This window comes from Prionailurus viverrinus, chromosome B4, assembly GCF_022837055.1.
Source record: "Prionailurus viverrinus isolate Anna chromosome B4, UM_Priviv_1.0, whole genome shotgun sequence".
NCBI classification, from domain to species: domain Eukaryota; kingdom Metazoa; phylum Chordata; class Mammalia; order Carnivora; family Felidae; genus Prionailurus; species Prionailurus viverrinus.
Window position 1 is genome coordinate 73,033,873 of NC_062567.1, and position 24,038 is coordinate 73,057,910.

The following is a 24,038-nucleotide window of genomic DNA, read 5'->3' on the forward strand; positions in this document are numbered from 1 at the left end:
ACGGATCCGCCGACGGCGAGGGTGACTGGACCGAGCCGCTTGTATTTAAAATGTTCTTTTTTTATTTGTCGTTTAAAAACAAACTTGGAAGAAGCAAAATCCAAAACTTGCCCTTTGCCTCTTGCAACATAAATTATGTACAGTTCAGAATGATCGCTGATACAAAACATGCCAAGGACAGGGCGCTGGGGAGAGAGGGCGCTTTAAAAAAGGGAATCATTTCATCCGTTGTTACGAAGGACCAACCTTGCTGTACAGGATACACACAACACAAAATAAAGTCTTCACGGGATTCACACTTGTCAGCGATTTATTTTTTAAAAAGGGGGAGGGTCCTGGAGGTGAGGGGAGAAGACTGTAAAAGGGAAAAACTGAAAATTGAATATGTGCAAGTGTAAACCAACCCAAAATACAAACACGGGGGGGGGGGGGGGGGGCGCGGGCGGGAAGGGAATTCAGATGCAATTATACAGGCGGGATACTTAAAAAAAAAAAAAAAAAAAAAAACAAAAAAAACCAACAACCAAAATTCCAACCTTGTAGCTTGGGTCTGAGTTAGTTTATATAAAAATTAAAAACTGTATAAGGTTTCTTCACTAAATTCTACAGGACTATCGGATACCTAGCATATGCTTACAAAGTCTGCCCCATCCCCTTTTCCCAATCCCAGGGCCCAAGCCCCAACCAGAGCCTGACTCACAGGAGTCAATCTCCCCCTCCCTGTAGCCTAGACCTTTTGCTCTTGGAAAAGGAATATCCAATGGCTTTGGGGGCAGCAGCCCAGTCTCCCCACTGTCTGATTTAATTACAGTGGTTTCTGTGGAGGTGGGGGGATGTTACTCTCTTAAACATTTGCAGCTTGAAACAGTTGAGGAAGCAGCTTAAAAAAAAAAATTCTCCCTACCCCCATCAATCCGCAACCCCCCAAATTCAAAAACAAAACAAAACAAACCTAAAATCACAACAGCGACCGTGCTCCCCCTCCAGCAGGCCTGCCCATCCACCGCCACCAAGCCCACCCCTACACTCCAGACATTTGATTTTTGAAAATATTAATTACAAAATGTCCTTTGCCCACAGCCCCTAGGAGAGAACTGCATATAAGCTTCATCTTCATCCCCACGCGCTCCCTACTAGAGACGGGTCTGGGGCCTCACCCACCCCCAACCTACCCCTACCCCCCAGGAAGAGGTTCAACTGCAGCACAAGCTTGGGCAGAAAGGGGAAGGAAAGGGAGGCAGGGAACCCATCACCCTCTGGCTCCCCCTGGGGCCAGCTCTCTTTTGTGCGTTATAACATAGTCCGACTATACAAAGGGGGTGAGAATTGCCCAGCCTCTATACCCCCACCTTACAGCAGTCACAGCCAGGGGGTGGGAAGGAGGGGGTGAGGAAAAGGGCGGTAGGTTGGGTTATGGAGGGGGCCCCCCCACAAGGGGAGCTCCATGTGTCCGCCCCACGCCCCCCTACCATTTATAAACTGGTTTTGTAAAAAGAAAATAGATATATTTATATAGAATATATAAAGCACAAAAATTAGTAGTTTTACATTTGCTCTCCCCGGGGGTGGGGGGAGAGGGGAGGGTTCTCACCTCCAGCCGGCTCCCCCATTCCCCACAAGACTATGTACAATCCCATGTATAAATAGATAAATACCCCCCACCCTCCCCGCGCTGACACTAAGCTCCCCACCCCCACATCACCACCCCTTCCCACCAGACCAGCAGCAGTTTGGTGACTGAGGGAAAGTGGGAGCTCCGGGCCACACCCTGCCTCACTGGGTATGGGCATGCCACTCAGGGATAGCCCTCACCCTACCACCCACCCACCCCATCCAGGGGCTGGAGGGCAAATGGGCTCATGATGGGGTTGGGAAAACAGGAGGGAGATATCCTGGTCCTAGGTTTAGCACCCCCTCCTGCCCCCATGTCTAGATGGAGAAGGAAGTCCTAGAGCAACTCGGGGCCAGTTATCCCCAATCTTCATCATCATTAGCCTCAACCACCATCCCATGCCCATAATTAAAAACAAAGATGGATTTTTTGTTGTTGTTTTTCTTCCTCTTCCTACCCCCCTTCCACCCACTCAGAAGAGGGCAGTGAGGTGGAAGAGAGGATCGGGGCAGTAGGGGGCTTGGAGAGGGTCTCACATTTCAAAACAGCAAAAAATCCAACACTTAAATGAGGTAGGTGTGGGTGCGGGGTCTCCTTGCCCGGCTTGCCTGGCTCGCCCTCCTGGGCAGCTGGGCGCCTCTTTCCCGTTCATGTTGCATTTGTCAGAGTGGAAAACAAGGAAACACAACCCATAGAGAGACAGAAACACAGAGGAGAAGAGGGAGACAGAGACAGATTGAGAGGGAAGGGGATGGGAGTGAGGGTGGGGGCAGGACCCGGCAGGCAGGGCCAGGTGTGGGACCCGGCCTTTGGGATTGTCAAGCTTAGTCAAGTCTCTTTGCAGCCTTGAGTTGGGCCGGAGAGGTCGGTGGGAGCAGCAGGGCTGTGAGGCCCGGCCACACATCCTCCTCCCCCCTCCCTGCTGCCTCCCAGTTGCTTCTGGGTAGTTCCCGGCCCATATCCCCCTCAAACCTGAGATGCCCAATGGCTGCTTCTGTCTGGCCCCTCCTGGAGCTGGGGGCAGAGATGCCAGCCTGGGGGCCGGTGGCGGGGAAGAGGGTTGCCCCTGGTGCCCAGGGTGGGCTTGGCCTAGGGCCCTCTGCCCCAGCCTCCTGCTCCAGGGGCTCCGGTCAGCCGGCAGCCCCAGCCCTGGGTCCTGGCTCTGGCTGCTACCTCTCTTCCCCCTCATCCCTTTCAGGGAAGAGGTTGGGGGTGGGGGGACTCCCCTGCCTGGTAGCCTCTAAGCTTCTTAGTTCATCCATTTTCGACAATTCCAGGCTCCACAGTGGCAGGGGATCTTGTGCTGATCGTCCTCAAAGTCAAACTGATAGTCATAGGTCAGCTGGAAAGAGAAGAGGGTAGAAATCAATGCCAGCCCCCCCAGAGGGAGTAGGGGAGGGCAGAGATCTGATCTGAGGGCAGTGGCCTTGGAGCTTGGCTCTAGGGAATGGCAGAGAAGAGGGAGCTTCTTTGTCACTCACACACGACACTTCCTCTCACCTCCTCTCCTTTGGGGATTCGCCGGCTGGAGATGATGATGATTTTATCCTCCTTGTCAAACGTCACAACTTCCGCCACACAGTTAGGGGCACAGGAATGGTTAATGTACCTAAGCAGCGGGCCAGAGTCGGGGATGCCAGGCAACTGAGTTGGGATGGCTTTGGTTCCTTGTTGGCCCACCCTGAGTGTCACCCAGGGACCCCTAAATCCCTCCTTCCTCATTCCTCTCTCACCTGGCAGGACCTCCGGTCAACGTAGCATCAATCACATGTTCATTGTTTATTCGGAACATGTAGATGCCTCGATTCTGGAAAGGAAGAAGTTGTACAAGTGAGGAGAGTATCAGAGAATGGTAGCGGTGCTGCTGGTGAGATCAGGTAGCAGATGCGGGCAGTGGGCTTATCTTCATTTCTTACTCTGCCTTTCTCCCATCACTTACCTCCTCCTCCCGCAGCTTTCCACCTGCTCCCCTGACCCCGATTCTGCCCCTTGCTCCTCCGCTGAGTGCAGACCATATACCAAGATGGCCCCTCTGCCAGTCCATACCTGCTCCTCATAGATTTTCTCCCGCCGGTTGGCCACCTCGTTGCGAATGATGGTGCCAATATACTCAATGACCATCGTGTGCTTTTCTAGGTCCTTGGCGGCATAGAGCCCCAGGCCCTGGATACGGGAGCGAGCCAGATACACATTGTTCTTCCACTCAGTGCGCAGACGCCGGTACTGCGATGACTTGGAGTGCACAAACTGCTTGCTGTATGGGGTGTTGGTCTCGCCTGTGAAGGTGCTCTGATACGCCTTGGACATGCTGGTGCTGTTCAGGGTGTGAGGCCTGGGAGGTGACACAGGCCATGACAAGACAGCTCTCCCTCAGACCAAACACACACCACCCGCCTCCTCCCCGGGATGCACAACATGCCAGTTAGGGGCATGTGCTGTCTTGGGAATGGAGCGGAGGCATGTGGGTCTTGGCTTTGGTGAGGTAGCCACTAGTTATGGGAACCCTTCCGACACCTGAGTGGGACAGAGAGCCCAGGATGGGGGGTGGGGTGTGGAGGGAGAGGGGGGCACCAATTCCCCTACACTGAGCCCGCTCTCCCATCTCCCCACCTTAAACCCCCCTCTTGCCAAACATTACACAAGGCCATGCTCCTCTGGGAGGTCTTCCCCAAGCAGCTGAGGCCTGGAATTTAAGCTCATGATTTGCTCAAACATCCGAGTTCTACCTCCTGAACATACTGGAAGCCCTGAAAATGGGGGCCGTGTCTACCACATCGGGCTGGATTTGAATTAAAAGTGGCTCTGAATTCACAGCCAAAAAGTGGTATCCTTTCCTTTCTTCAGACTGTCCCCTTCTCTGACATAAGGTTGGGCTCTGTGCAGATGGCTCAGTGCAGGGGAATGACTGCTGCCTGGCAGGATGCCTCTTCACCACCCTAGGGCACCAGCCAAAATCTTGCCCATCCCAGAGCAGTGGTTTTCAAACGTTTTTGATTCTTTTCTATTTAGCAGAAATCTGTTTTTCTTTTTTCTTTAACAAAATGTCATTGGAATTCCAATACACAACCTAGATGAAAAGAGAATGCTTCTGGATGAATCCAATTTGGGGAAGGGGGAGTTATGCACGAAGAGGGCCAGGTTCGGCTTACTCGGTTTATGTGTTCCAGGACTTTCTGAAACACACAAAGTTTGAAAACCACTGTTGCATCGAGGACTAGGGATGACTGGGGTAGTAGAGCCTGATGCTCTACAACAGCCCAAGGAGCAACAAAAGGCCTCCAAGAAAACCCTGTTACGTGGATTCTGCCTCCCCTCTACCCAGGGACCAAAGTCAGGCTACCGTGGCACACAGAAAGAGCAGTGAACCGCAAGTCAAGAGGTAAGGTTCTGGTCCCAGCTGCGTGACCTTTGTCTAGTCACTTAACTTTTCTGGGCCTCAGTTTTCTCAGCTGTAAAATGGGGGTCATACCACCTGCCCTACCTACCTCATAAGGTTGTTGTGAGGATCAAATGAGATAATGGATGTGAAAACGCTTTGAAAAAAAAAGTATAAAGTGCTATACAAACGTAAGGTTTTAGTATTTTTCCATTATATTTCTAATTATTTTTGACACCAACTCAGCCTGGGGAAGGGAAGGTGACCCTAACACTTATAGGGTGTCTCAGGTTTGGGAGAATCACAGGCCCCCTAGAAGCAAAATAAGAGGAAGGAGGTGACTGGCCCCCTTACACATTTCATAAAATTTCACCACCATCTACCCAGAACCTCCCCAGTAGCCATTCCCAGGGTGCCCAAGATAAGACTATCCCAGACCCCAGGCCAACCTAGGATACCTGAGCAGGGTGGAGGAAGAGGAAAGGGATACCCTAAGTGATACCTGCATACCCTCTAATCAGGAGGCCTAGAGTGAACCCCCAAACCCTCCTAATTGGCCGGAGGGTTCCTACCACCCACCCACTCCCACATCCCACAGCCCCCCCACACACAAGCTCACCGTTTGTAGTGTGTGAGGATTTTAGGCTCCGATCGGGCACAACCAGTGGGATTGATCATGAGTGGCAGCTCCATCAGGGGGTGGCGTCCATAGCGGAATAAATAGTTTTGACAGCTCTCCACTCCAGGCAGCTGTGGGCACAGGCCGTGCTTGCCTTAGCCTGAGCATTTTGGGGGCAGGACCAGAGTCCCCGGTGCCCACCTGGCCCCCAGCCCCTCCTTACTGATTCAGCTATGCGCAGCACGGCGTGCACCGTCAGCCCAAAGAGCTCCTCGCCTTTCAGGTACTCAGGGAAGAGCCGCAGCATGTCGGCCTCTTTTCTCATGGCAGCCACAGGCTCAATGATGCGATTCCACACAGCTAAGAGGCAAAAAAAGAGAGCAGCCCTCAGAGGCGATTTCTGCTCACTGATCTCAGCCCTAACCTCCATCTGGAGCTATGGTCATTTCCTGTGGCCTGCACACCTCCCTGTCACGAGGCTGTGTCGTTCTTCAGGACCCTCCACTGGCCTCCCAGTCCCACTCTCCCTCAACAAGCCAGAAGGCTTCCTACCCTGGAGGGGCATCACAGAGCCCTATGACACACAAACATGGACCCAAGGCCCAGAAGCCCCAGCACAGGCCACAGTGACTAACCGAGAGCCAGAACAATAGGCATGCTCTGGACTTGGGAAGACTTGGGTTCAAGTTCCAGCACAGGCTTTAGGCCCTTAAGCCAAATACTCAAATTTCTCTAAGGCTCTGTTTCTTTATGTATAAACTGGGCAAAATGAAAGTACTTACATCATAGGGTTGGCATAAACAAAATCACCTGTATGAGTCACTTACATTAGTTTGCGCCACATGGTACACGCTCACTTATTTTTATCATTAACGCTAAAACTAAGATCAACAGAATTTTGACCAGGGCGAAGCAACCATAAGGAACACGTGGTTAAGAACAGGGTGGGTGAGCTAGATGATGCGGTCTCAGAATCAGAATATTCTTTAGTTCCACTGCAGGTAGGAAAAGAAGCTAGAATACACGAAGTAGACTAGCAAAACATCTTCAATTACAAGAGCAATTAAGGTGACCAAGAGAGGCTAAAACACTTTCTCTGGGGATCTCTAGAAGACCTCTACCTGCCCGAGGTCAGGGGAGGAAGGTCACTCACAAAGACCCTGAGGTTCTCTCCCATTTCCGTAGTACCATTTCAAGGGCCCAGTGCTCACCCTGGGGGGAGGCGTCGGTGAAGACCAGGTCCTCCAGGCCCTGCTCGATGACTTTGATTATGAACTCAGGCCTTCCGTTGTTCTCGCCGATGGAGCAGCGGTAGCAGCAGCGGCGGTTGTTGGTGCGGAGGCTCCAGTAGATGCGTGTGGCCTCATAGCCCACAGGATAAAGGGCAGTGGCACTGTGGAAGTCGGCCATTTGGTGAGGGAGCAGCTGTCCAATGGCATGGAACACAAGGCCCCCTACACGGAACATGTGCAGCCGCTCTCCCCGCTGGATGATGCTGGCGATTTGCTTCACCTCATCCCGCTCAATGTAGACCCGCCGGAAGACAGCAAAAGAGCTCAGCTCCTGCTCACAGGGTCCCTTGATCTTATGCATTGGACACAGCATGGTCTTGTCCTTGAAGAACATGCACTTGGCGCGGATGGCACAGGCAAAATGGTAGACGTTGGGACAACGCATTCGATTGCAACTGCTGGTGGCACCGGTGCGCTGGCACAGGGAGCACTTGGTGAGCAGTCCTCGGTGCAGGGCAACCTCCACGTTCATCAGTGCCCCGCCCTGGGTCTCGTATACCTCCGTGGACCACAGAGCGCAGTTGAGGTGCACCCACAGGTCCAGGTCCAGGTTCAGCAGGCGGGCAGGTCCATCAGTGGCCCCATCACCCTCCTCGTGACAGAAGCAGCAGCGCCGCATGTCGCGAGGCACCTTGTCGGGTCGCAGGGCTGTGCCGAGCTGTTCCATAAACTCCGCCACTTCCCGCTCATCCTCCTGCCGTCCACCGGCCTTCTGAATGGTCAGCAGCAGCCGCAGCCGCTTCCAACGCACCCCCTTCCACTTCTTGAGGCGAGGGGGCCGGGAATCTTCACCTTCTTCAGGGGGCCGGGCTCGGGGCTTGGGTCGGGCTGATTCAGGGGATGAGGCCAGTGGCAGAGGCGAGGGGACAGGTGGCTCAGCTGAGGGTTCAGCCGGGAGTTCAGCCAGGGGTTCAGCAGGGGGGCTGGCAGGAGAGGGTGCCAAGGGGGATGGGGGCGGGGAGGGTTCTTCAGGAGGCGGGGCTGAGAGCTGTCGCACATCCAGGTTGGAGACGTTGTAGGTGTAGCTGTGTTGGGTGGGTGGCTCTGGGGCGGGGCTCTCCTATGGGAGGGCACGTGCCCGGTATCATTAGTGCCAGCTCCTCACTTAACTAGCCCCCTCCCTCCTCTCACCCGGAAGCCACTCTCCCCAAAGCCCTCTGCCTTCTTTGCCCTAGCCAGACACCCACCTCCCTTTCTCCCCCAGACCCACCTGTTTCAGGAGGCTCAAGATGTCTAGCTGGCTCTTGAGGGTATAGCCAGGCAACACTGCATCAAACTGTTTCAGCCAATCAGGGCCAGCTTCTGGGCTCTTGCCTCCCAGACCCTTTTCTTTCCCTCCTGCAGGAAGGAAGGGATCAGAACCTCCCACCAGAAGCATTCCCCACAGGTCCCAAGTTTTCCTGCCACACTCACCAGGGCCCTCGGCTTCCCCCTTCTTAGGCTCAATGCCTGCCCGGGCAGGGCTCTCTGGGAACAGCACCTCATAGGAGTTGGGGATCTTCATGCTCAGCAGCTCTGCCACTGCCACCATCACACCATTCAGGTTCTACCAGGGCAGGGAAGGGGATGGGAGGGCTGTGTCAGCAGTGCGGAGTGAGCACTGTCACCGGTTTGATGGGGACACCCTTCAACACCCAGAAGCCCACTCCCCAAGCAGCCAGTCAGTCCTGCCCTTCTCACACGCTTCCTTCATAGCACCTTTCCGAGACTGCTACGGACATGAATGGGCGCTCCACCAAAAGGGACCAGTGCCAACCGAGTTTAGGAATGACACAGGCTATATCCACGACCTGGAGACTCACGATACACATTAGCAAATTAAAGGATCTGAGGAACCTTGTAGTAAAGAAACTTGTTTTGTGGTTTCAAACCGGGATTTCCAATTTTCTTTGACCACAAAACCCCGTCAACATTAACAATAAAATAACAAGAGTTCTACCAAACGTGACTGAAGACATGCTGTCTTACAGCATTTGTCGCGTCATGTGCAACTCTCCTCATTTGTTGACTTGGGTCTACCACTGGACAGGGAGCCCCCCTGAGGGCAGGGACCTCTCATGCTTTATTTACCCTAATCCTGAAGCCTCCGGCCCAGGCACTCACACACAGCAGGTCCTAGTGCATAGTTCTGAGTGACTGAACTTATCCACATAAGCTCCATGGGCTGCCTTCTGACCAGGATCCCCTTGGTCTCCAAGGTACCCCCAGGACACACCTTGGCTGCAGCAGCAGAGACCGTCAGCATGACTGACACCTCACTTCCTTTGCCCTTTTCCCAAGTTGTGGCAGGCAGCTTTCCAGGGGCCTCCAGGTCCAGGGCCCCATAAGGTTTGGTATCTGGGAAGACTGAATGAGAGAGGGACCTGTGTAAGCTCTAGCTGCCTCTCTCCCCCCAGCTCGGACAACCCAGCCCTGCCTGGCCCACACCCAGAGCAGCCTCTACCTGGGATACTGGCCCGAGGAATGATGGGGATGACAGGGGAGAGAGCCCGGTCATCCTGCTCCCACCGGCCTGAGCCGAGCTGAGGGAAACGAGGGGCCTCCTCCCCCAGGATGCTCTCAGGGGACGAAGCCGGCACAATGCTGTCAGGAGAGTCGCTGTCCTCATCACTCTCCATCCTGTGGGCCAAAAGTAGACATTTGCTGGTACTGCCCTGCAGACTCCCCCTCCCAAATCTAGAAATTAGTCGATGTCATAGCCAGATTTGAAATCTGCCATTGGCCAAAGGAAAGATGAAACAACCTGCCCCGGTCCCGTACTCCCATTCCTCATCCCCATTTCTGGCTGCCCCCACCTGACATCCTCAGTCTGATTGTGAGGGGGTGTAGGCAAGGCAGCCAGCAGGTCTAGACTCTTCACCTCTGAAGTATCTGAAGAGTAGAAAGGGAGAAGAAAAGTCAGGCTGGTGACCAGAGCTGACACGGCTTTCTCCCCCACATTTCAGGCCTAACTAGTATAAGATCTAGCTTAGCTATTACGAACTGCTGTCTACCTACCCACCGACCTACAAATCTGGGGCAGATGAGCTGTATTTATTGAGCCTTTCCTCTATGTCAGGCCCTGGGCTTTGTTTATCATCTTTTAACAACTCCAGCAGAGGAATAATATCACACCTCTTTATAGTGAGGAAATTGGGGCCCACACAAATCAACCGTGTTACTTAGCTGTGCTAACACAACTAAATTAATACAGGAACCTGAATTCAAATCCAGATTTCACTGTAGTTCTATAACCACTCAAGCAGGATTGTTCCTCACCAACAAAAGCCTCATTACCCCTTTCCCTGCCATCTACCTCCTCTGTTGCCTGTTCTCTGGACTCCCTGCTTCCAACTCATCAGCCCTGAAGAGGCCCTTCCTAACCTCAGGTATCCTGTCATATGTGCGCACGGGGCAACATGCAACCATTCCTCTCAAACTGTATGAGAGGGGACACTAACCAACTTGGACCCCCGGCACTAAATCCTACCAGAGAAGGAGAGGCCCACTCTGCTCCTGACTTACCCCTCAGTGTCCCTTCAGTATCCCGGGCAGAGGCAGCATCCTTGGGGTGCTCCCCCAGCTCTTCAGATGGAGTGACGCCATTCACCATCTTCTGCTGCACCGATGGGGGTGGGGTGGGGGGCAGCGACGAGGGTGGTGTCGGCGGGTTACTCAGGTTATTCTGGGGGTGGGGTGGGGTGTTGTGTGCAAGATGGCATAGGGAGACTGATGTAATCTCCTGGCCCCACACGACATCAGCAATTTCCTCATCTTCCATTCCCACCTCCACCTCCCCAAGAACCTCGTCATCCCCAAGAGGTATTGCCGTTTTTCTGACCTTGGTAAGCAGCTGGGAATAGTAGTCAGGGCCCGTGGACAGCGCCCCACTTCCAAAGGCCCCCCTCAGCTGGCATTGCCCATTGACCGGGCAGCCACTGCCAAAGGGAGCAAAGAGGCTAAAATTGGCGGTGATGGTAGGCTCCGTTAAGGGCAGCAGGGACAGCTCCTAAGAGGGGCAAGATGACAAGGTTGGAAACCCACAGTGTGTACATCTCTGCCACTGCACAGCTGGGGGCCAGAGTGCCCCCTATCCTGGGATGGGACCAGGGGGCTGGCTCCTGGGGGTCACCTGTTTCAGCTGTTTCAGCAAGGCCTCGCTGGCCCTGACCCCGTCCTCCTTCCGCAGCTTCTTTCGGGAGCTCACCAACCTGTCGCTTGCCTTCTGTACCCGCTTGGGCTTTGGTGTCAAAGGCTTCCTTGCTGCTGTATCCTAAGCCAGATAAACCCACAGTGAAGGCTGCTGTCTTCCTCAGAGCCCTCGCCTCCTGTTTGAACCAGACATGCTCACGCTGCCCTAGGTTGCAGCCCCAATTCTATCTGCTCCAATCCATATAAAGTACTCACCTCCTTGTTGCTGGGGGTACCCTGTAGTTTCTGCTCCAGCCCAGCCAGCTTGCTGTCAATGTGCCCGTTGATCTCAGCTCGCAGCCCCTCGGGCCCCCGCCCAGTGCTGAGTTGCACATTCTTTGCCCGTAGAAGCTTCTGCAAGAGCAGATGCCCGGCCTCTGAGCGGGGGCCTGCCAGCAGGAGGTGGTTGCTGGTACCTGGTGCCCCTATTGGCTCCCCGTTGGCCTCCCTCTTCACCGCCTGGGCTCCCAGGGCACATGGCTCTTCCCGAGGCTCCTGCTTGATGCTGAGATGGGGTGGCTCAGGCACTGCCTGCCCATTCACCTGCTCCAGATGAATGCTCTGCTCTGGCTTCTGGGCTTCCACTAGGTTGTCTGGGGGGTCCCAAGGTCCCAGCCCCTTGCCAAAGAAGGTATCTGCAAGCTGGGCAGCAGCAGGTGAGACCCTCCCAGGAGGCAGCTCCAAGGATGGGCCCTGGGGTTTTGGAGTCCCTGGCTGGGTGGGGGTGAGCTGGGCCTCAGAGGGGAGCTGGGATGGGACCAGGGGGCTGGCTCCTGGGGGCTGTGAGGAAGGTCTCTTTGGCTCTTGGGGGCTGGATGGTGGAGGTGTGGGATGGACAGGGCCAACGACTGGTCCTGTGGATAAGGCTCCTTGTGGGGTGGGGAGCCGGGGTGGGCCCTGAGGTCGAAGCCCTGCCCCTAGCTCCTGGAGGGGGCCAGTCTGGGATCCAGGGAAGCTCCCAAGTTGAGGCTGGCGGCCTAGGAGGCCCTGGAGGGGAGAGGGCTGGGCCCCAGGCTCCTGGTAGGGTGGGGCATGGCGCACTGACTGACTCTGCTGCAGCTGCCGCTGCATGAGGAGCGCCTGTAGCTGCTGCTGCTGCTGTGGACTCAAGTGCCGCAGCTGGGGGTTTTTGGCCAGGACTCCTTGGAGCTGTGCTCGAAGCTGACCCACCGTAGGCATGACGCCAGCCCCGGGCAGGGCCTGCCCAGCCTGGGGGACAGGTCCTGATTTGGCAGGCTGTGGCCCTGCATTATTCTGCACTGGCCGCTCTAGTCCAAGGGGCTGTTGGGAACCCAGAAGGTTCTGGGTCATGGTCCCAGGCTGCTCCCCTAAAGGAACAGAGGATTGGGCCAGCAGGTGGGGCATAGATGAGGCCTCAGAAGATGATCCGCTGCCTGCTTGCCCATGGCTTCCCACACCTCCTGTGTGGAGCAAGTTAACTTGCTGCTGCTGTTGCCCTGGGACCCTCAGAGGTGGCTGCAGCTGCACAGGGTTGGGCTGAGGCTGGGCCTGGGGCTGGACAAGCAGGAGCTGTGAGTCCCCGGAGAGCGAAGGCTTTACCTCCCCAGGTTCGGTCGCCACTGACTCAGGTATAGTCCCTATTGCTAACGGCCCTCCCTGATGTGTGGAGGGCCCCTCAGTGGCCTCTGGAGGAAGAGCTGTCTCTACAATGGTTTGTTCCTTGCCCGTCAAGAGGACAGTTGGGCCCAGGGTTCCGGGGTTAGAAAAGTGTTGCACAGGCTTGGCTGGTATGCCAGGGCCAAGGGTCACCTGCTGCTGCTGCTGCTGCTGCTGCTGCTGCTGCTGCTGCTGTTGCTGCTGCTGCTGCTGCTGCTGCTGCTGCTGCTGCTGCTGGGGAGACAATAAAGTTCGACTCTGGTTCAAGAGGCCCATCTGCTGCTGTTGCTGCTGCTGCTGCTGCTGCTGTTGCTGCTGCTGCAATTGTTGTTGCTGTTGCTGCTGCTGCTGTAGCTGCTGCTGCTGTAGTTGCTGTTGTTGTAGTTGTTGCTGCTGCTGCAGCTGCTGCTGTTGTAGCTGCTGCTGCTGCTGCAGCTGCTGCTGTTGCTGCTGCTGTTGTTGCTGCTGTAGCTGCTGCTGCTGCTGTTGTTGCTGCTGTAGCTGCTGCTGCTGAAGCTGCTGCTGCTGTAAGGAAGCCATGGGCTGAGCACTCAGTTTGGGCTGCCCGCTGTGTGGCATCAGGCCCTGCTGAAGATGGGAAAGGCCTGCCATGGATCCCTGCTGTTGGTGCTGTTGCTGCTGCTGCTGCTGGGCTGTGACCAGCCGGTGTCCCATAAGGCCCTGACCCTGCTGTGCCAGCTGGGGGGAACTCAGCACCCGGGACTGGGTAAGAAGTACCTGTCTGTGAGGACCCTGGGGGCCCAAAGCTCCAGGGTGCTGTTGCTGCTGCTGCTGTAACACTGCCACCTGGGCAGGGCCCAGCATGCCCTGGGGCCCCTGGGGTGGTTGCGGGGACAGCTGCTGGACCAAGAGGCCTTGATGGCTACTGGGAGGCAGAAGCCCCGGGGGCTTGGGACCCAGAGCCTGGTTTGCCTGTACCCCCAAGCTCTGCTGCTGTTGCTGCTGGATTGCCACCTGTCCTAGGAGGTGCTGTTGCTGTTGTTGCTGCTGCTGCAATTTCTGGGCTAGTTGCATGCGTTGCTGCTGGAGTTGTAGCTGCCTCTCCTGTAAAAGTCTCGAATCAGGTCCTAGGCCTCGAAGAGCAAGGTTGCCAGGGAAAAAGCCCCCTGAGGGGCCAGCCAAGGCCCCAGTCCCACCAGAATGTTGCTGTTGCTGCTGCTGGGCCAGGGAGGTGTTGAGGAAAGGGCCACCAGGCTGTCCAGGGAGAGCCATGCCCCCTGGGGGCAGGCGAAGACCTGCAGCTTGCCCACCCGGAGGCCCCTGTGGTGGCTGCAGCCCATGGCCAGGGATCAGCTGACCGGGGAGCTTGGTGAGTAGCCGGGGACTCTGGGAAGGGCTGAGGGCCAGCACAGCTGAGTGTTGCTGTTGCTGCTGTTGCTGCTGTTGCTGCTGCTTATTCCGATATTCTGCCATGAGGTTGGTGTGCTCCTTCTGCTGCTTCCGGACCTAACACAGGAGGGTTGGGAGGTGAGCCTGGGGCCTGCCCATCGGAGCCATCCCTGTTCCCTGGGCTCCTGGTTTCTAGGCTGAAGTCTGCTTTCCCTACCTGATCCAGCTGTTTCTGGATCTTGCTCTGCTGCTCTGTAACCAGCTTGAGCTTCTCAGCATCAGCTTCTGGGAACTCACGGCCAGCCTTCTTGGCAGTGCGCTGTTTGGCACACAGAGCCTTCCGGGACTTGCGATGCACACCGATCTGCTCCTCTAGCACCTTCAGCTGCATCTGTAGGAGCTGCTGGGTATGAAACAGCCATTCCTCATACTGCCGCTGGTCAGCCTCATCTGGGAAAGGAAACAGGGTGTCAGGAGCTGCAAAAGGGTGATCCCAATCCCTCTTCTTCCACACAACCCACTCCCTTGCACACTCCTCCCCATCCCCCTACTCACTGATCACTCCCTGGGCAAAGGTGGGTGGATTGGGACGAGGCTGGGAAGGGTCACCAGCACTCCGCTCCTGTGATGAGAGAGACTGCTAAAGGGTCATTGTTCCATACTAGGCCCTAAAAAGGGTGGCCTGATTGTATAGGACACAAGTTCCTACTCCCAACTGATCACTTACCTGGCCACTCCCAGCTGCCACGTGGTTCTGCAGATCACTGCCGGGCCCCCCTGAGAGCCTCTGGGCTAGCAGAGATACTTGCTGCCTAGAGTCCACCAAAGCAAAGGGGATGCACAGGTGATGGGGAAAGTTGAAAGGCAAAGAGGTGGAACAAGTAGGGAAGGGGACCAGGAAGGAGAGGGAAAAGACTGGGAAAGGAAAGAGCCAACCACACCCCACCTCCCACGTCTTACCTGTTCATACCAGGTGCCACTCCAATGCTGCCCTGAGCCATCACTTTCTTGATGCCTTTCAAAGCCACCATCTTGGCCTTTGCAATGGGATCAATGATATCTTCTGCTGCAAATTTGTCCAGATCTGGAGAGGGGAGAGCCAAGTAAGCTGGACATTGGATTCAATACTCCACTTTGCATCTGCCATTCCTTCTAACACCTTGACCTCCACCAAACCAAGTAGAACAATGGCATGGCAAGAAAGTGTTAGAAAGACTAGGAGCCAGGGAGCCTGGCTGACTCAGCTTTATTATTCATAAGATAGTGGCCCTGTTTTTACTCACACAGTGCTAAAGGGTACTTAGTAAACATTTGCTGAGCTAATGTATCAACGTCATTTGACTTCTCTGAGCCTCAGTTTCCTCCTCTATTTGACAGACCTTGTGATTCCCTACTCTGCCGACCTCACAGAACTACCATGAGGATCAAATGTAACAAAGACTGTGAGTACACTTTATGACCTAGAAAGCATTCTTCAACAGAAGTACTCTTAGGGCAACTAGTGCAGCCCAAGAACCCTAGATGTGGGCACTGTGCCAAAGTCCTAGATGCCAGTGCTGCTTTGGGCACCACATGCATCACCTATAGCCCATTTCTTGCCTATTCAGGATGCTGGGTTAAAAAGGAGAAATAAGCAACCACCAAAAACTTACATCTTCCTAAAATCCTGCACATTTTATATTTCTCCACTGCTCTCACAACTTCACTCTCCACTTTTTAAAGGACTAACCTGGGGTGCCTGGGTGGCTCAGTCAGTTGAGCGTCCGACTTCGGCTCGGGTCATGATCTCACGGTTCGTGAGCTTAGGCCCCACATCGGGCTCTGTGCTGACAGCTCAGAGCCTGGAGCCTGCTTTGGATTCTGTGTCTCCCTCCCTCTCTCTCTGCCCCTCCCCCACACGTTCGTTCTCTCTCTCTCTCTCTCTCTCTCTGCCTCTCAAAAATAAAGAGAACTAATTAAAAAAATTTTTTTCTTAAAGGACTACCCAAACTCCCTTTCCTCCTATTTTAAGGCCACAAAATAGTCAAGAGGACCAGAGGAGCAGGATTCAAACTCTAGCTGTTAGCTGTATGATCTTGGCAAGTTACTCGCCCTCCACGCCTACTTCCCTAACTGAAGACCCTGGCAGTACCTATTTAATGAGTTTGTTGTGATTCAATTGGACGACGATGGTAAAGTGCTTGGCACACTGCTTAACAAATGTTATCCCAATAAACAGTATTGAATTTGAGATCTTCCTCAACCTGGCCCCCCTTCTCACATCTCCAAAATTAGGGTAGTACCCATTTACCTTCCTCCACATGGAGTCCACTCTGGCCTAGCCACCTCAATATGGTCTCCAAACGCACTCACCGGCTTCCCCCCACAACATTTCCCACTCAAGGGCCTGTGCCCGCCTGGACTGCTGTTTCCTGCACTACTTCTCTCCAGCTCCCGATCTTCTGGTCTCGCACAGCTACAAAGCCCTTGCCAACCAGGATTCATGCATTCATTCCATTTGTTCAAGTATCTAACTGCCTGCTCTATGCCAGGCGCCATTCCTCCGTTGGCAAAAAGCTACAATGCTTCTGCCTGCACTGCTAGTATGGTGTTTAGCCCATGCTCTTTGTGTCCCACCTCCCTCAGCTGGGGATTATCTTAGGTCTCTAGCTCCAGTGTCCATTTGGTGGTAGCAGTGATCACCCCTGAGTAACTAAGCCAGTGCCCCTGGCTCAAGTTACCTGTATCAGGGAAGAAGCTGTTAGCCAGCTGCTGCTGCATGGCCAGCTGCTGAGGTTTCATACACATGGAAGGTGGCATGGTACCCATGGGCTTCTGTGCCAGCACTGGCTGTGGGCTCTGCTGGGGCACCAAGCCTGCCTGCCCCCCGTGCTGCCCACTTAGCATATGTCCTTGACTGGACACCATGGCCATGGATGGGGCCAGGCGCTGCTGGAGGGCATGTGCTGGTGGCTGGGTGGGCATCAGTGGTTGGGCCAAGCCTGGCTGTCGGGAACCCCCAAGTCCTAGGGCAAGCTGCTGTTGGGGCCCAGCCAAACTGGGAGAAGAGCCTTCGTGTGTCAAAGACATGGCCTGGGCAGGGCCTGGTGTGGCCAGCAGGGAATGCTGCTGCTGCTGCTGCTGTTGTTGCTGCTGTTGCTGGGCAGGCTGCAGCTGTGCCGAAAGCTGCTGCTTCTTCTGCAGCTCCTTCTTCTCATGCTCCAACAGGTCTTCGATGAGCAAGGGTAACTCACTGGCTACCAGCGAGCTCTCCATCTTGTCCAGCTCATCCCCTGATGCTGCATGTCCACCGGGCAAGGTCAGGGCCCCACTCTCCAGCTCAAACTTTTCCAGCAGGGAGGACCCTCCTGGGCCACTCAGCGGGCTGGGTGTCAGCAGGTGAGCTGGTGGTCCTCCTGTGGCCCCAAAGGGGCCCTTCTCAGTTGTGTGCCCACTGCCAGAAAAGGGTCCTGTGCCCATCCGGGTGTCCCGGGTGCCCATCACACTCTGTCCTGGTTTCAGCCCTAGACCTAGGGAAGTGGTGGCAGGTGCTGGCTCTACCTTGGGGGTGGTAATGGCGAACTGGCAAGGGGAAGGGTGGCGCCCACCTTCCTCTACCTTGGGCTTCACCTCAGGGAGCACCGATGCCAGACGGGCCTCAGAGACATCAGCAGCAGGCAGAGGGCGCTCATCAGGGCCCATGGGTCCTGGCTCCACCCCCCGCAGCAGGGCCTCCCGCTCAGCCTTTTCATTGGCCGACTCTACCAGCCTCAGGTGCTCATTGAAGATGTCCTTCTTGTCCCCAGTATCCAGCTCAGGGTCAGTATAGGCCAGCAGATCAAACTCATCCCCATTGAGCAGGTCATCCAGGTGAGGGTCATTGGTCTCCAGGTTTTCCAAGGTGCCCAGCTCATCATCTCCCTTGGCCACATCCACACCCAGGCCCAGGTGAGCAAGCTCCTCATCATCCTCTAGGGCCTTGTGGGCATCAAAGTCATCGTCCAGCTCAGGATCCTCACAGGGTAACTTCCCAGCTTCCAGGGCCAGAGGAGGAGGGCGGCCAAGCTCAGTGCTTGAGGTGGGCCGGCTGACCAGCTCCAAGCCAGTGGGCAGGGAGGGACCTTTGGTGTGGGGCACTGGATGGAGACTACTGTTCAATTCAGGGGCCGAAGGTGCTGCGGGTTTCTGTGGGGGAAGGCCTGATACTGCCAGGCCTCGAAGCCCTTCAGGAGCCATTCGGTGGGAGTCCTCACTTACTGGGTAAAAACGGGGTCTCTGAGGGGGGCCCTGCCCAGGAAATGGAGCCCCCCCAGGTCCTAGTCCTTTCTGTACATTGTGCCGCAACTCAATGAACTGGGCAGGACCAGCTGGACCAGGCACTGGCTCTCCAGGGCCAGGGAGGCGGGCGGGAATTCCTGCCAAGGGGGAAGCTAGGGTTTGGCGGCCAAGTTCAGGCCCAGGAGTTGATGGAAAGCGAGTAGACATGGCAAGGCGCATGGAGGTTGCTGTTGCCTGCTGCTGTTGCTGCTGCTGCTGCCACAGTTGTTGCTGCTGCTGCTGCTGCTGTAAGGGCAGGGACCCAGGATAGGGTGCTCGCTGATAGAAGGCTTGGGAGCCTCCCACCAGTTGCCTGGAAGAATATGCGGTAGTCAGTAAGATGAAATCAGGATCAAGTGCTAGAACATGGGCTTAGGGCATTTAGGAAGGATGGAGTTGACACAGTAAGAAGGAATGAGGAAGAAGAGTAAGTGATACTGGACAAGGGTCAGACACAGGAAAACCTGGGGCAACACAAAACGGTGGTGAGATCTCCTCCCTTGCTTTACCCTTTGCTTTGGAGCTTACCGGCTGCTCACATCCATAGAGGAAGGGGTGGCTGGTGGAGGTGGCCGGGAGAGTCGGTCATCGCTGGGGAAAGCCCCTGGCCCCATGATGGGGCCACCCAATTTGCTTGGGGGCAGCCCCACAAGGCTACTCTTGTCCTGGGAGAGATGGAGGTGGATGAAGGAGGGGTTACCTTCAGTATCCTGGACCCGCCACCCCTTGCCACCACTCTATCTACCTGGGTCCCAGCAAAGGGAGTCTGGCCTCGATTCAGCTGCTCAAAGGCAGGGCTGCTGGGCTCGGCACCCCAGCTGCCCGGGGGCCCCACTGCTCCTGCAGCTGCCGCAGCTGTTTCCTTCTCTTGCCGCAGGGTGTTGCGCTGGATCTGCTGCCGAATCAGGAGCTCCCGTAGTCGCTGGCGCTGTGCAAAGAACAGAGAAGTGGGGTAAGTCCATTCTACTCCAATCACAGAGCTGGCACAAGAAAAGCAAAGATATGGGGGTTCACTCCAGGATGTCCACCCACCTGCCGCTGCTTCTCCAGTTCTGTCTGGCTGAGGCTGGACATGCCTGGGTCCTGGGTACCTGGAAGCTCAGGTGCCGCCAAAGAGCTACCCAATCCAGCCCCTGGGTCTTCTCGCTTATCGACTGGAGAGGTGATGCCTGCCCGCTGTGAGGCTCCATGCGACAGGTAGGGGAGGGATCCATCCGGTGCAGGTGGTGGTAGGACTGATGGGGGGCGTAGCGGGGACAGCCCAAAGCCCTCTCCTGTGGACCCACTGCTGGATCCCAGGGGGCTGCCTGATGGGTGGAAGTTCCCTGTGGCTACTGCGTAGTTTGTGCTTTGAGGCTTGCCCAAAGTAGGGCCAGGCCCAAAATGGCTGTTGATCCCATGGGGTGGAGGGAGACCAGGCTGAGGGACAGGGGGCTTTAGGGAAGGCTCCCCTACCGCCTGAGGGAAAGTGAAACGCATGGGAGAGGGGGTGCCCACAAATGCACCCGTCCCAGGGGACCGGGCAAAATTGGGGGGCTGCCCACTTGGGACCTTAGCATGGAGCTCACCTGCCGGTCCCGAGGGCAGGGCTGCTGGGAAGCCCCCAGCCCCCAGTGGAGTGTGGGCTAGAGGCCCAGCCTTGAAGGCAACTTCAGGGGGCTGGGGTCGGGGTGGCTTATGCAAGGGGGCAAATGGGTCACGGGACTGAGGACGTGAGGGTGGACGGGAATAAGGGTCAGGAGACTGGAAGCGAGGGGTAACAGGGGATGGGCAAAAAGCCTCGGCAGACAAAGGACGGGGCGTTAATGGGGACTGCGAGCTGGACTGGGACTGGGGACTGGCAGGTACTCGGGAGAAAGGGTCTGAGGGCAATGAGCGAGGGGGCAGGGCACAGCAGCTTTCAGGGGGTGGGGGTTGGGGCCGAGGGGTCAACGGGGGCTGGGCATAGGGGTCAGGATAGGGGCCAGGGCGAAAGATGTCCGAGTGGCTGGGAGAAGAAGGGGCCAAAGCCTGGGCAGGGGGTGGCTCCTGGGGCCTTAGGCCCAAGCCCGGGCTCTGGGGCTCTACCTGAGATGCCCGAGGGGTCAGGGGGGCTTTAAAGACATCAGGTGCCTTTAACTCCAGGTTGCCCAGGTGGGGGCCTGAGGAAGGTGAGTCAACAAAGCCTAGGTTTGGGGGCCCATAGCTAGGAGAGGATGCCCCAAGCTCTTCCTTCTTCACCTCTAGGGCCTTCCGAGACTCCCCAAAAGGCGGGGGTGACAGCAGGGGCTCGGCAGCCTTGCCTCCCCCTATCCCTGGGCTCTCAGGCACAGCCAGGTTGTCCAGTGAGGGGCAGCGGGGTTTGAGAAAGGGATCGGGTGTGGAGGGCTGGTGCCGGGGGGTGCCGGGTGGGGTAGTGTGGAATTCCCCTGGCTGGCCAGTCCCAGGACGAGATGAGGCGCCCAGCGTCAGGGGCTGCGCAGGGGCCCCAGTTGGACTAGGATAGGGAGGATAAGTAGGTGGTGCCGTGGGGAAGCGGGGCTCCAGAGCGTAGGCGGGGGCCAGTCCAAAGGGGTCCTGCGAAGGCACTTGGGCGGGCACCTGGGGTGGGAGCTTGAGGAAGAGCTCACCGGGCGAGTCGGGGCCGGGCACTGTGCCCGCCGGCGGCTTCAGGAACCCGTCCGCAGAGGTAGACAAGCCGGCGGGGGTAGTGGGGCTGCCAATGAAAATGGTGGGGGCAGCAGCGGGGGGCGGACTGCCCAGTGCCCCTGGCTGGGGGGGAATGCGAAGATGTAGGGCCGGTCGGTCAGTCTTACGGGCCATGTCGCCCACCTTGGTCTGCTTGTTGATCTGGCTCTCAGCCTGCTACAGGGGGAGACCAGGCACAGAGCAGTCAGGCTGCTGTGGCAAGCCCTATGTCCCCCACACCCTCAAGAGGCCCCCAGCTATAGGATCTGGATGGCACGACCCAGCCTGGCCCCCACTCACCTTTTGCACCTTGTTGATGCGGTGAGCTGCCCGGTTATCTTTGGCCTTTTGCTGAGGGATACAGGACACAGCCTTAGGCCTAGGGCTCAGTTTCATGCCCAGCCCCCATCCCTCACGTCACTCACTCCCTACCCAGAAGCTGATCCCTTCTGGCCCAGTTGCTTTGGGAGTGGGTAATGGAAAGAACGGAGGTGAATTTCCCAAAAACACCCTCGAGCCCCAGTTCCCACCCTGACCTAGGCTCTCTTCCGGCTCACCAGGTAGGGGGCTTTGTCAGTAGCTGGAACTTTTCTCCAGAGCTTCATGATTTGTTTGCAACGGCTAGACCAGTCTGGAGGGCAGAGGTATTACGTTAGAGGAAACTTGGCAGGTGACCCCTGTGCCCACCACATTCCCAGGTTGTTTCCCTTGCCTCCGTTCCATGGGTACCTGGGTAATCTTGCTTGAGATTGGGAAAGTTAATGTTGGCATAGAGCACAGGTGAGATGGTGGAGAGCTGGCCCAACTCCTCATCCTTCTCCCAACGCTGAAGGCTCCGCTGGTTATAGGAGAGCCCGTCGCCCTCTCCCTCCGTGGTGGGGGTGGTGGGGGTGGAGGGCGTGGTGCCCCCTGAGCCTGTCCAGGGGCTGTCTGGCTCACCGGGTTCCGGGCTAAAGAAGCCCCCGCGCTCCCTGGGGCGCAGGGGCAGAGAGTCACGGAGGGCAAGGAAGCCAAGCCCCACCCCAGACAAACTGCCTAGAGTTCCCAGGCCACTGCCCTACCCCCATAAGGAGGGCCACTAACAAAGGAGCAGAGACAAGCGTTTCTACAGCAGCACCCCAGAGTCCAAGGTCCCCTCCCTTGGCGTGGCCCCAGTGGGAGGGAAGGGACAGCAGGGACTGCCCACAGACGTTAAGCATAGATACCAACCTAGAATCCAGGAATGGGGACTGGCAGAGGCCCGGGTAGGAGTCCATTGGGCTGCTGGAGGGGAGATTGCCCAAAGGGAGTCCACCTACAAGAGGCACAGGATCAGAGAACGAGAGCAAGAGGCCCATCCTGGGGGTGAGCTTGGCCAAATCTGGACACCCAGTCTTGATGCCACTGCCATCCGTATCACCTTGAAGAAAGGGCCTCTGCAGCGGTGTACGGCTGCCGTCCGAGCCGGGGGTTCCACAACCCAGGTGCTGCTCTCGTTCAGAACCCAGAACATCCTTGAAGAGCTGCTGCAGGTCTTTAGATTCCATCTTGGGCAGTTCTGTGGGGGATTGATGAAGGATGCCGCTAAGGAAGACTGGAGATTTGACGGGACACTGCAGGGCCACAAATGGCCATGGCCAGGGAAGGTGCCCAGGACTCCCCACCAAAGAAGCTGGCTGTACAGATGGCAGTCCCACAGGTAGGACCTTCTCCTTCTCCCACAGAGGACCCTTACACACGACAAGTGTGGGCCACAGCCTCACCTTCAGTGGGAATCCTATCTAAGTCAGAGCTAAGCATCCCTTCACCCGGAGTGCCTGGCTTCTCGGGGTCACTGGGCACTGGGGATGCCTTTATGCCTCCATCCTCAGGTCCTGCAATTGCCAAGAGAAACCCGTCAACCAAGGACAGTGCAGAGGCACCACACTAGCCACCCTGGACCCCAGAGGGCACGAAACAGTTTCCAGCCGCCAACCAGATGGTGCTCAGGGGCAAAACATGTTGACAGAAGCAAAACCAAGAGAAGACACAGTCCTCCCAGCAGCCCTCACCTGGTGTATCTGCTTTGCCTTCCAGGCCACGGGATTCTTCATCTGCAACATCTGGAGCATCATCTCCTATGAGCAACAGTCCCCACTCTAGTCAGAGATGCCCTACACTTGATGCCCAGAATGGGCCCCCAGCTCCACAGGCCAGGGCCTTGGCCCACCCTCAATTCGGGGAGGCCAGCCTGTCCCCCACCAAATCCCCTCACCAGCCTCTAAGCACAGAGGGGAAGTTGGATCCTTTCAGACCACCTCACCCCCACATAACTGACCTTTCTGTGACGTGGGGAGCTCCTTCCTATCTGAACCACTATCCCCCTTGGCTTTTGGGGCTCCTAGTCCAAAACTGGGCCGGCCCACGCCAACGGCAAAAAGGGCCTTCCGGCTCAGGTCCAGCAGCTCCTTCCCAAAGAAGGCTTCCTGCAGGAGGAGTAAGAGAAATAGGCCTCTTCATGCTCCGCAGGGCAGACGCACCGTCACCCTGCAGAGAACCAAAGACCCACCTGCAGATAAGCAGGAAACATGTCTTCCAGTTTGCTCTTCTTGCGCCCACGCCGCTGCTGCTTCTTCTTCTCATCCCCATCAGCTAAGCTCTGGTCCACGGGGCCCTCTGCAGGTAGGTCTGCAGGCATCACTGGGGACAGAAGGGGAGGTGTCAGCCCCTCTCAGGGGACACTGGGCATGCTGCTCCCAACTCACTCAAGGGACACTTTCTGCCCACTCTCTCCCCAGCACCAATTGGGCCCACCACCCTCGTGGCCCTATGAGTGAGCCCTCACCTCCCAGGCCTCCCTGGCAGTGCCCTATAGGTCCTGGAATCCCCACCTTCTCCCAGGCCCCACTGGAGCCCTCACCCGTCTCACCCTCGTCGGGCTGCCCATCCCCACTCAACACCTCCGCCTGTGCAGCAGGCCCCTTTTTCACACGTGTGTGGGATTTCCGCTGTCGCACCATGAAACCACCAATGCCTAGGAAGAGGGAGAGTGAGACTGAGAAGCTGCCGGGGACCTGGTGA

General features: G+C 56.5%; 1 protein-coding gene across 4 annotated transcripts in view; it reads right to left on the reverse strand.

Annotated features, from left to right (window-relative positions):
* Positions 1-42: 42 nt before the first annotated feature.
* The window catches only part of KMT2D (lysine methyltransferase 2D), a 40,364-nt gene continuing 16,368 nt past the window's right edge, over positions 43-24,038 (reverse strand). For 2 of the 4 annotated variants that reach the window (XM_047865173.1, XM_047865172.1), the window contains exons 22-55: positions 23,887-23,991; positions 23,527-23,657; positions 23,296-23,443; positions 23,030-23,095; positions 22,742-22,852; positions 22,399-22,536; positions 22,209-22,293; positions 21,729-21,970; positions 21,557-21,630; positions 21,300-21,350; positions 19,365-21,176; positions 19,078-19,260; positions 18,861-18,997; positions 16,757-18,645; positions 14,997-15,120; positions 14,764-14,848; positions 14,592-14,658; positions 14,254-14,486; positions 11,286-14,153; positions 11,011-11,151; positions 10,720-10,887; positions 10,404-10,563; positions 9,695-9,770; positions 9,343-9,518; positions 9,115-9,245; positions 8,313-8,445; positions 8,110-8,237; positions 6,819-7,959; positions 5,831-5,967; positions 5,608-5,738; positions 3,659-3,944; positions 3,346-3,419; positions 3,113-3,221; positions 43-2,954 (exon numbers count right to left, since the gene is read on the reverse strand). In XM_047865173.1, the coding sequence (XP_047721129.1) occupies positions 2,862-2,954; positions 3,113-3,221; positions 3,346-3,419; positions 3,659-3,944; positions 5,608-5,738; positions 5,831-5,967; positions 6,819-7,959; positions 8,110-8,237; positions 8,313-8,445; positions 9,115-9,245; positions 9,343-9,518; positions 9,695-9,770; positions 10,404-10,563; positions 10,720-10,887; positions 11,011-11,151; positions 11,286-14,153; positions 14,254-14,486; positions 14,592-14,658; positions 14,764-14,848; positions 14,997-15,120; positions 16,757-18,645; positions 18,861-18,997; positions 19,078-19,260; positions 19,365-21,176; positions 21,300-21,350; positions 21,557-21,630; positions 21,729-21,970; positions 22,209-22,293; positions 22,399-22,536; positions 22,742-22,852; positions 23,030-23,095; positions 23,296-23,443; positions 23,527-23,657; positions 23,887-23,991 (11,633 nt within the window). In that variant the 3' untranslated portion in view covers positions 43-2,861. Of the gene's footprint in view, positions 2,955-3,112; positions 3,222-3,345; positions 3,420-3,658; positions 3,945-5,607; positions 5,739-5,830; positions 5,968-6,818; positions 7,960-8,109; positions 8,238-8,312; positions 8,446-9,114; positions 9,246-9,342; positions 9,519-9,694; positions 9,771-10,403; positions 10,564-10,719; positions 10,888-11,010; positions 11,152-11,285; positions 14,154-14,253; positions 14,487-14,591; positions 14,659-14,763; positions 14,849-14,996; positions 15,121-16,756; positions 18,646-18,860; positions 18,998-19,077; positions 19,261-19,364; positions 21,177-21,299; positions 21,351-21,556; positions 21,631-21,728; positions 21,971-22,208; positions 22,294-22,398; positions 22,537-22,741; positions 22,853-23,029; positions 23,096-23,295; positions 23,444-23,526; positions 23,658-23,877; positions 23,992-24,038 lie in introns of all 4 variants that reach the window. The other 2 variants (XM_047865170.1, XM_047865169.1) reach the window with 1 other exon arrangement.